The sequence below is a fragment of the Micromys minutus genome, assembly GCF_963924665.1.
Source record: "Micromys minutus genome assembly, chromosome: 10".
Lineage (NCBI taxonomy): Eukaryota > Metazoa > Chordata > Mammalia > Rodentia > Muridae > Micromys > Micromys minutus.
In genome coordinates, this window is record NC_137979.1 from 27,170,208 (window position 1) to 27,180,687 (window position 10,480).

At 49.1% G+C, this 10,480-nt stretch overlaps 2 protein-coding genes across 2 annotated transcripts; one reads left to right on the plus strand and one right to left on the minus strand.

Moving 5' to 3' along the window:
* Positions 1-1,985: 1,985 nt before the first annotated feature.
* On the minus strand, positions 1,986-8,811 carry GEMIN4 (gem nuclear organelle associated protein 4). The gene is made up of 2 exons (XM_080924486.1): positions 8,744-8,811; positions 1,986-5,208 (listed from the first exon to the last, which is right to left on the minus strand). The coding sequence occupies exons 1-2, from the start codon at positions 8,751-8,753 to the stop codon at positions 2,039-2,041; spliced, it is 3,180 nt and encodes a 1,059-aa protein (XP_080780612.1). The 5' UTR covers positions 8,754-8,811; the 3' UTR covers positions 1,986-2,038.
* Positions 8,812-8,915: 104 nt separating this feature from the next.
* LOC308425637 (diazepam-binding inhibitor-like 5) lies at positions 8,916-9,804 on the plus strand (the record flags this gene model as incomplete). The annotated part of the gene is made up of 2 exons (XM_080923047.1): positions 8,916-9,013; positions 9,495-9,804. The coding sequence occupies exon 2, from the start codon at positions 9,541-9,543 to the stop codon at positions 9,802-9,804; it is 264 nt and encodes an 87-aa protein (XP_080779173.1). The 5' UTR covers positions 8,916-9,013; positions 9,495-9,540.
* Positions 9,805-10,480: the final 676 nt, after the last annotated feature.

Consider the following 10,480-nt stretch of genomic DNA (forward strand, 5'->3'; position numbering starts at 1 on the left):
TAGTCAAAAGGACTGTCAATGGGCAGGAGGCAGGGCTGAGAACCTGAAGCACTTGAGTAGGTCAAGAGGCCAGCAGACTCCAGCATCTTTGCAGGCTGACTCTGTATAAAGACCAGTATCAAACTTGTGAGCTTGTTGCAAGCAGCTACCTACACTATTTCCTTTATAGTATGGCCTCTCATGACCAGTTTCCTCTGTATCCACACAGACAAACAGCTGGCCTGAAACTCCAGGGACAAGGCGAACTGATGGCTTCTATAGTAGCTTATTGGGTGACCCTATGATGGCACTGCCCTTTCATACAAAATGGGTATGCAGCTCTGCTCTAACTCCTGAGGTGCCATGTAGGCCAGTGCTTCTAGTGCTTCCTGCTAAGACAGACCCATTTCTGTATCGAATGTGCAGCCAAGCCAGAGCGGCCAGTGCCGTTAGCTGTGTGCAGTAGAGTGTGGTGTAGCACCAATTATCCACTCACCTCGGGCTGGGTTTGAGAGGACCTGCTGCCACTTCAGGTGGCAGCAAAAACACTACAGTGCCTTATAATTCACTATCTATGGACTTCTAAAAGACTGGATGGTTCTATCTCAAATTTTGAGTTTCAGTCTTTAATAGGTGCCATTTAAAAAAAAAACATAAAAATTGCTGTTTTGTGTTTGTTGTTGTTTACTGTCCCTGTATCCACGAGTCATCCATACGGTGATTAAATTGCACTAAATTCTCTCTTTGTTACTTGCACTGACTATGACTTCCCCAAGACATCCAAGACCCAGCTTGACTGCTGTGTTCAGTAATTCCTAGTCTGGTCACGGAAGGCGAATGGCCTCCAGGCAGGTCTTACTCATACCTTAGTCCAACATGTTGGTTCAAGGTACAGAAGGTGCCCAGAGTTCAAGCTCAGTGCTCCCATATAACTTCAGGTTTTCCTTCCTCTGGTGGATCCCAATTAGGAGCTGGGAGGGTGGAAGCCTGCCTGTTGACCACAGAACAGTTTATATTAGGTGGGAGAAGAGTACCAGAGTAGTAAACAATTTTAGATGAGGGTGTGGATCAGTGGGTGATGGGACCAGTTCTAAGAGTTGTCTAATATTACCTAGAAACCTAAGGTTTTATCATTATGCTTCTGTACATTGTTGCCTATGCCACGTGTTCATCAAAACCATGACCATCCCACCCCAGGAAGAAGGTAATTATACCCACCCTCCAAGGGCACCAGCTACTCACCAGCCCTGGCTTAGCACAGCCTCTCCTGGGTGTGTGCTCAGTGGATGGCTACTACCCCCTTAACAGTCAGTGCTTCTTGGTTCAGTCCTCTGACAAAGGGGCAGGCCTCTTTGACTCACAGGTCACCACCAGTGCTGGGTGAGCCCCTTTCTACATCTGCCCATTTTTGAGATAATCTTGGAAAAAAGATGAAATACAAACATGCTTGCTAGTAGCCCAGGCTGGCCTTAAACTGAGCCTTCTACTTCAGCTACCTGAATGCTGGGATTATCGGGATGTACTACTTCCAAGCTTAGCTGAAGACTCCAAGAAGACCGGCCTCACTAGAAAGAACATATAACCTATTTTTTTCCCCTACTAGGTAGCTCCACCTTTGGGCTTCCTGCCAAATCTAGGTGGAGAATTTCAGTTACAGACATGTTCCTCCCCAGCTGGACTTTTTTTTTTTTTTTTATTAAACTTTTGGGTATTTCTATGTAGTCCAGACTGCCACCCTCTGCCTGAGCCTCCTTAAGGCTGATGCTACAGGTGTGCACTCCCACACCTGTCCTACTGGCTTGACTTGCTCTTAAAGACTACCTAAACCTGACTTTGGAACATATTTAAGCCCAAACTTCTGAGAAAGGCTCAAGACAAGATTAAACCCAAAAGAATTTTATTGAAGTAGTATATGACAAATACCTAAGAAACTATTTCTTTACACTGCTCTTGTATTCTTTTCACTGTGTACATTGTCATGTAACTAAGGTTTGTTCTTAGCTCTGGGCCCTGTAGAAACACCATGTTGGAGGCATAGCTTTGTTGTGCCCTCCACAGGTCAGAAATTGTTGATCTTTTGTAGCAGGGTTTGGCGCCGCTCCTCAGGGCTGATGTTCTTGGCGATAGACTTTAAGAAGCGCTGCTCATCTACCTTCTGGAGCAAGGAGCTGACAGAAGGGTTGGTTTTGCTTAGGGTCTCATAGCAGGTAAGGATTTCCAAGGCCAGCACGTAGAGGGGCTCACAGACCTCCTGAGGGAGCATGGCCATGATATGTAGAACGTGACAAAACATTTGGGTATAGACAAACAAGGTTTCCGGAGTCAGATCCCCTTCCTGTCCCTGGTCCCAGGGACCCACTGACTGTATCAACCTGACTGCATCCAGGACACTGGTCAGACTGCTACAGAGGAGTTTGACCACATGGCTCCAGCCGTCCAAAGGAAGCCAGTTACAACAGCTCTGGCTGCAGAGAAACTGGAAAGCTCTCAAGGAAAGAACAGAGAGCTGAAGCTCCTGGGCAAAAGGCCTCAGGTTGAGCAGGGGAACAAACTGAATATACTCTAGACTGTAAGGGACATGAAGAAGCTGTTTCTCCAACAGCTTCCTGGTCAGCTGCTGCAGGTATTGCCATTCCTGGGGGCTGCACCAAGGCATGACTTGTACCAGGGCCACCAGAAAGCCCTTGCTAAACAATCTGACCTCCTCAGGATTGCCAACATCCACCACCAGGAGGGAAAGCATCTGTTCAGAGACACTGCTGGAGATTGAACAACACTCCATCCAGGCGAGAAGTCCCGTACCAGGCCCATACCCTTCGTGGGCCTGTGAGGTCCACTGGGCTTCAGAGAGCTTACAGATCTCAAAAAGGGTAGCTGGCACCTCACACTTGAAGTGGCCTTCAAAGAAGTTCTTCAGCCTCAGGCCCACAGTCCAGTCTAGCTGGTCTAATTTGCGGTGGAGCCAGGACAGAGACTTGGCCCAGGTGTCGGGGGAGAAGGTTTCTATATTGGCTAGCACAATCTCACAGAGGAGCTCCAGAATGTGGGTCACAAGATCCTTGCTGTCCAGAGTGAGGTAGCGCTTCTCCCGGGGGAGCTGCCAGAACTTGCTAAAGCTGTCCAGGAGCTGGCACAAGCTGAAGAGCAGTGGAAATGGGGAGCAGGTTTGCAGCCAATATTCTTCCAAGCCTGCATTGGCTTCAAGGGTCTGGATGAAGAGCTTCAGACTCAGGCCTACCTCCTCCATGTCCAGCATCAAGAAAGGCAGGACAAACTCCTTCAGCACCTCATCTGGCTCCAGAAGAGCAGCAACTGGAATTCCCTGTGGTTTCACAGGATTCATCAGGCAGCTTACCAGCTCTAGAAACTGCTTCTCTTCTTTGGGTGTAGAGAACTTGGTCCACACGGTTTCTTTGAGGCAGGACACCATGAAACTGGTAGATAGACTTGGCCCTTGTTCTTCTGTGAACTTCAGGGCAGGGAAGGCAGTGAGAATCTGAGCCAAGAACCTATGTGTGCCAAGATTGGTCACAGCTTGGCTACACATCTTCTTTACCACAACTTCTGGGTTCAAGATCACCAGGTGGGCCACTGAGGCCACAGCTTTAGCAAGGCCCTGTTCAGAGGTGCTCTGTGCAAGCTGGTTGAATGTTGTGTTGAGGTCTTCCTGAAAACCCTCCAAGTAATCAGACAACCTGTCTGAGAGGCCCTTTGGCCCCAAATAATGCAGGACACCAGAAAGGACTTTATTTTTGTCTGGTAGAGAGAGGTCTTCATAGCATTCCAGGGTCAAACAGATTACCTGTTTGATCTGAATCTGGGGGATAACCCTATTAGAGTTGATGACTTCTATCACTGTTTCCAACAGACTCAAGACCAAGTCTGGTTCTCTGAAGAGAGACCTGTTGTTATCCAAGCAGGCAACCCACTCATCTGAAAAGGCCCACTTCTTCTCAGAAGCAAAGATGTAGCACATTTCCATGTGCCGGTCCATCTTCTGTTCAATGATGGCCATGGCAATAGAAGCAGTGATGTCTTCAAGGCCCTTGTCATTCAGCATTCTGCTGGTTTTCCTCAGGAAGTCCCTGACACACTCAGCCAGTTCCAGGACCACCTCCCTCTCCTCCTTGGGCATGCTGGCAGTGTCCAGGTAGAGCTCCAAGTTCTGGCTGAAGGAAGTCAGACTGTCACACAGCCGGTAGGTGTCATAATTTGTTCCCTGACTGCTGTTGAGCATGCCCTGGAGTTCTGCACCCCACTCTTGTAGCAGGTTGTACATAAGCTCAAACCCCATGAAAACAGTCTCACTGGGGAGTTTGTGCAGTGAGGTGAGATTCACGTCCCGCTCTGCCTCCTTTACCTTGTCTGCCAGGGCCTGTTGATGGTATGGGTTCTGGGTGTCCGAATTCCACACAGAGATCACTGTAGCTAGTTTGTCTAGGTACACGGTGGCAGACACCTCCTGGGTGTCATCCTCCATCAATGCAAACACACTCAGCATGTCAGCCAAGTTAGCTAATGCACAGCACTTCATTCCAAGGGACAGGATTCTCTTTTGGATCTGTTTCAGCCCGTTAAGCAGCATGGCCAAAAGTGGCATGGTGGGACCTACATCTGGGTCAGACTTAAACCTCTTTGGAGGATGGGAAAACTCATCTGAGGATGGCAAGTATTTAAGGGCCATTGTCCTGAACTGGGAAAGCAAGGGGTCTTGCTGATCATCACCCTTGTGCTTCATCATTTCCCACCAGATATCTAGGAAGAAAGCCACATCCTTGGAAGAAGTGTCAACAGTCATGTGCTCCAGAAAGCTCTGTAGTTCTGATCGGCCGATGGTGGTAGGAAGGGCCATCAGGAGCTGAATGAAGAGTCCAGAAGCTTCCAGGGACTTGAGCAGCTCAAAAAGGACTGTGTGGTTGATGGTAGGGATCATGTTGCCCACGGAGAAGAATACATCTTCCTGCCACCGAGTATCGGTGTCAGAAGGGCTGACAGGGGAGGGCTGAAGAACCTTGGCCCAGATGATGATCAGTGCTTTCTTCTTCCAGGCAAATGGCTGGGAATGAGATGTGGCTGAGGAGATCTCCTTCAAGGCCTCCACAATGGGCTGTCCCACGCGTTCCCAATCAGACTTTGTCAACTGTACCAGGGCTTTGGGATGGAACAGCTGCTCAGCCATCAGGAAGCCCCCATGCAGAATAGTCATTTCCTCACAGATATTCAAGGGTCCTGCACAGAGAAGCCAAGAGTTAATGAAGTTTTTGGAATGGTGAGAGAAGCTAGGAGAAACAGCCATTGGATGGCTATCCTTATCAAGGTGACCTTGACATCAATGGTTGAGGAAGACATAGTAAGTACTCAAAAAGGGCTGGGGTCAAAAGGACTTGGCTGAGGAACAAAGACTGGTTTCTAAGATCTCTGGCCTGGATATCAGGACAATGGTACCTCTTTCTGAAAAAAGGAGGCAGAGAGGGATTCAAAACAGGCTTAAGTTTTTAAAAAGTATTTTAATTACGTGTGTGTGTCTGTGGGGGTTTGTACATATGAATGCAGTGTACACAGCATAGAAGAGGATGCCAGATCCTTGGAGCTGGAATGACAGGTCATTGAGCCTGCTGGTGTGGCTACTGGGAACTAAACGCTAGTCTTCTACAGGCAACATATGTGCTCTTAACCTTGAGTCATCTCTCTCAGCCCCTCAGGGCAAACTTAGAAGACAAGTTCAGTTCCGGCTACCTAGAGTCTGGGGTAGAACACTGAGTGATGTCTTTCAGCAATGGCAATGAATTAAGGAGAAAAGGCCTGATGTCAGTATAGGCAATGCCAACCCAGAGAAGTCATCCATGGTAAAATTAAGGAAGTGACTAAGATGCCTCAGCAAAGTGTGAAGAGGACAACTGGACTGCTGGAGTTACAGTGGGTAGAGGATTAGGGGACAGTGCTACCATGTATGCATTAGAAGACATGACAGAAGCCAGTGGCATGGCTCAGTGATTAAAAACATCTGCCACCAAACTTGATGACCCAGTTTGATCCCTAGAACTGATGTGGCAACCTCTACAAGCTGTCTTCTGACCCACACTTGTACACCATGGCATCTGCACATACACACAAAGACTGTAATCATTAAAAAGCTAAACAAAACAAAGCTCAGTGACAAGAGACTACGGCAGACACAACAAGCAGTCTTTGTTTTGGGGGTTTGTTTATTGTCTTACCTTGGTTTTTTTGTTGTTGTCTGAGACAGGGTCTCACTATGAAGTAGCTGGCTTTGAACTCAGAGATCTGCCTGCCTCTACATCCCAAGTGCAGGGGTTAAAGACCTGTGCTACCCCACCCAGCGGAGTCTGTTTTTGAACCCAGAGCCTTGAATATAACAGGTAAACACCTACCAGTGAGCTGTACCCCAAGCCCTGCCTTCCTTCTTTCTAAACACGCTCCTGATAACAAGTTTCAACATTCTGTGCCTTACAGGGAAAAAGTTCACCCAGCAGTCTCTTCCAGTCAAAAAGGACAAGCTAGCAAAGGTTCTGGGTCTGTGGCTGGAACCAGGAAGTGGACACAACAAATATTACATCAGGAAAGTGGTCATTCATTCACTGAGATAAGAACTGATAGAGACTTTTAGAGGAAGGTAATATGGGGGTTTAATCAAGACAATGAATTTAAATCCTAGTTCAGTCATTAAAAAATGATATGACTTTACACACATTACTGTCTTGAGTCTTCAGGTATAAGAATCCACTAATGGCACATTTGTAACTATTTTGGTACTGTTACCTTTTTGAAGCATCTCTCTGGGATGGAAAAATGGAAGGTTACATAAGCTATATTAACCAGATCAGACCATCAGGAGCACCTGACTTAAATGCTCAAATGTTGGCAGGACTAGTCTTGTCAATATTTTGTCTCCTCCAGTGCAGAAACAAACAGGCACAGGTCTTTTTCAAAGTGTATAATCCGGCCTAGAGACTAAGAGTGCGACAACTTGTCTTGGCCACTGTTCCTAACAACTCCTACCCCTCCCAGGGCCTAGCTCTTTCCTCAGTCCTCTATGCTCCCAGAAACACATCTGCCCTATTCTCATAGGCCACAGAGTCAGCAGCAAAAATAGGACTCCAGTGGGAGTTGTGGGCTCCTATCCCTTTACTCCCAGCTCTAGTGAGGCATAATTTTATGAGGCAAGCCTGGTCCACATACTGAGTTTCAGGCTAGCCAAAGCTACATCATGACACCATCTTAAACTTCTCCTACCCCCAGAAAAAAATTACCGACTCCAGGCAACTAAAGAACCTCCTGGCCACTAACCATTTACTGTCACTGCCCATCCATCCCAAGTCAAGGGTCAGCACTCCCACAAAACCCAGGCCTGAAGGCAATCCACCTTGGTTAACACAGTGGCAGCTAGGCTCACAGAACTAGGCTGCTGTGGCAGGGTTCTTTTGGGCTTCGGTTGTTCTGCCTGCCCCCCAACACATTTTCTTATAACATAAATTGTATTGTATTAGACATCAGCTGAGCTGATGTCTGCCGCCAAACGTGCTTTTCAGACGCTGTGTACATGTGGCTTGGAAAAAGTCCCAGACTCAGTTCATAGCTAGGGGAAACAAAGGTTTTTATCAGTATCAGTAGCTGGTGCTAGGAAGTGACTGCTTACTTTGGTAGGCACTGGGCTTGGTGACATACTCCCCCCCCCCAGATAGGCTCTTGTTACATACCCGGAACTGGTTTGAAACTGTACAGACCAGATTGGCCTAGAATTTTTGAGATCCTCCTGCCTCTGCCTCCAGAGTGCTAGTTAGACATAAGCCACCACACCCAGCTTTACACCAATAAACATCATTTCATCATCAAACTTAACGTCTTGAGGATTTTCACTCCTGTTTTAGAAATGGGAACCTGGAGTCCCAGACACAACTTTGCAGGGCATCTCAACTAGGGAGTCAAGCGGTGGCAGCACTCTTCACAGCTGAAGGGCACGAAACTACCATTCCACACTAAAGAGCTGGCTAGGGACAAAGACATTTCTCCACAGCGTGTTATTTGCAAATCTTCGGAGTACTTCCCAGGACGGACTCCTCGTCTTACCCTCTAAAGAGCACACCTAGCAGGGTGGGGAGGGTTGGCAGATGGCCACAGATTTCTATCAACCCCGCCTTCCTTCCAGGCCTCGCCTAGGAGGATACTTCAAACCAAGCAGCACTCGAATTCGGATTCAAAAAGTGCCATCTCGGGCTGCGCAACCCCTACTCGCGAGGGCTTGAGGGGCACCGCTGTGCGTGAGTCAACGAAGGGGGTCCTGTTGTGCACGTGGTCGCAAAGAAAACGCCAAGCCTCTGGGAGAAAAACAGAACCGGCATTTCTGCTTTACGCACTAGGAGACCTGATAAAAAAACCATGTTCACTAACTCGGCGGTCATTCAATAAGGAAGAACAGTCCGAACGTCCGCCCCTCCCAGAGCGGCATTTCCGAAACACGTGCTGTAGCCCTCTGCATGTCCAGGAGAACCAAGGCTACATTCGCTCGCGGTTTCCCACTGGGAAGACACTACGGAGGTCGAGGGAGGAATCGAGGAGACCATCGTGAGGCGGGGCTGCAGGCTGGAGGCCGGCCTCGTGACTGCGGGTCTCCCAAAACTCCTCAAGTCCCCAGCCTCCTGAGCGGGCTCGAGAGAGCGCCGCAGAAGCAGCGCAGAGCCTCGGCCCGCCCTGTAGGAGCTTTGTGGGACGCGGCCCAGGCCGGAGTAGGGAAGCGGGAACCCACCTAGGTCCATGGCGGCGACGCTGGCGGCGGGCTAGACCGCCCCTCCTATTCCAAGGCCGCGAACCGAGCGCCCGCGCCACGGCACAAAGGGCGGCGCTACAGGCGCGTCACAGGCCCCGCCCACAGCGCGGCTCGGCTTCCGTGTTGTACTCTGCTAGCCGCTGCCGGTCAGGGCGCACGCGTACTCCTCACCAACAAGCTCGCGGCGTCCAAGCCGCCCTAGCCACAGCGCCCTCTCTCGGCCTCGGCTTCCCAGCCGTCTACCCACAGGTACCATTAGCCATCTCCACATGGAACCTGGCCCCTTGAGGCCAGTAGGTCAAATCCCTTAGTCCAGACTCCTCATTCGCCCTCACTCAGGAACCCCGGGTAGCTCCCGCCCACGATTCACGCATATGGGCTAACTTTTCCTTCTGCTGTCTACTAACCAGCAGCGGATCCACGGGATTCATCCTTTCCTCATCCAACCTGAGACGTGCACAAATGTTCTGTTTATTTTTCATGCCGTACTGTCTTCTATGGGCAACAGCAGAGTCAGCTTTCAGAGCTCATAGGCGCTGTTATAACTTTGAAGGGCAGTCATACTGGAAAAAGCACCGTGGGACAGGAGCAATCGAATGAATTCCTGGTCCGCAACTTGTACTTTATCAAACACACAAACACCCGTGTTCTTCCCACACACCCTCTCTTTACCCTTTCTTTCCAAGGCCTAATAATCACCCGATTTGCTTATTTCCAACTTCTTTTCTAGTACCAGGCATCACTTAGAACACAGAGACAACGCCTCTGGTATACCAATGAGCCAAGTGGAGTTTGAAATGGCCTGCGCTTCACTCAAGCAGCTGAAGGGTCCTGTGAGTGATCAGGAGAAACTGCTGGTGTACAGCTTCTACAAACAGGCCACCCAGGGCGACTGTGACATCCCTGTCCCTCCTGCCACAGATGTGAGAGCCAAGGCCAAATGGGAGGCATGGATGGTAAACAAAGGGATGTCCAAGATGGATGCCATGAGGATCTACATTGCCAAAGTGGAAGAGCTGAAGAAAAAGGAGACTTGCTAAGGGCATTTTGGCAGACACAAGGAAGTAGCATGGCTCCACCAGTAGGGGGTGGGCTTAAGAGTTCCTGATGGCCGAAACACACTGAAAGCAGGGTTAGCAGAAACATCAATAAATCATCCAAACTGCATGAGAGTGGAGTCTGTTGCAAAAGAGAAATTCTGTGAGGGTCCTGGAAAGGTATTTAAATGTATAGAAGTATCTTTCTTCTGGGTGAAACTCCATTAATCTGGCTTTTTGTGGTCTGTTGGCATTTTGTCTAGCCAGGTGTGCCTGACTCACTATAAAAAGGGGCTGCTTGGCCCCTTCTCTCTCTTGCTTTCTTGTCTACATTTGTCCTCTCCCTCCTGCCCCCCCATTTACTACCCCTTTCTCCACAAACTCCTGGCAGCTCCTGCAGGCATCTACACCTCCCCCCCCACCTTTCTCTACTACCCTCTCAACTCCCCTCCCCATGCCCTGAATAAACTCTATACTATACTGTTCTGTAGCTGGTCCCTTAGGGGTAAGGGATGCCGCAGCATGGGCCTGCAGAGATAACTAACCCCCTTTCCCCATACATAACTACACCTCCACCAAGCATATTCCTTCTCTTTTTATAAAACGCAACACTGACTGGCATTAATAGTCTTCCCAGTCCCACAGTCTGTTTGGTATTTGGCAGAAGAGCAGATAGGTG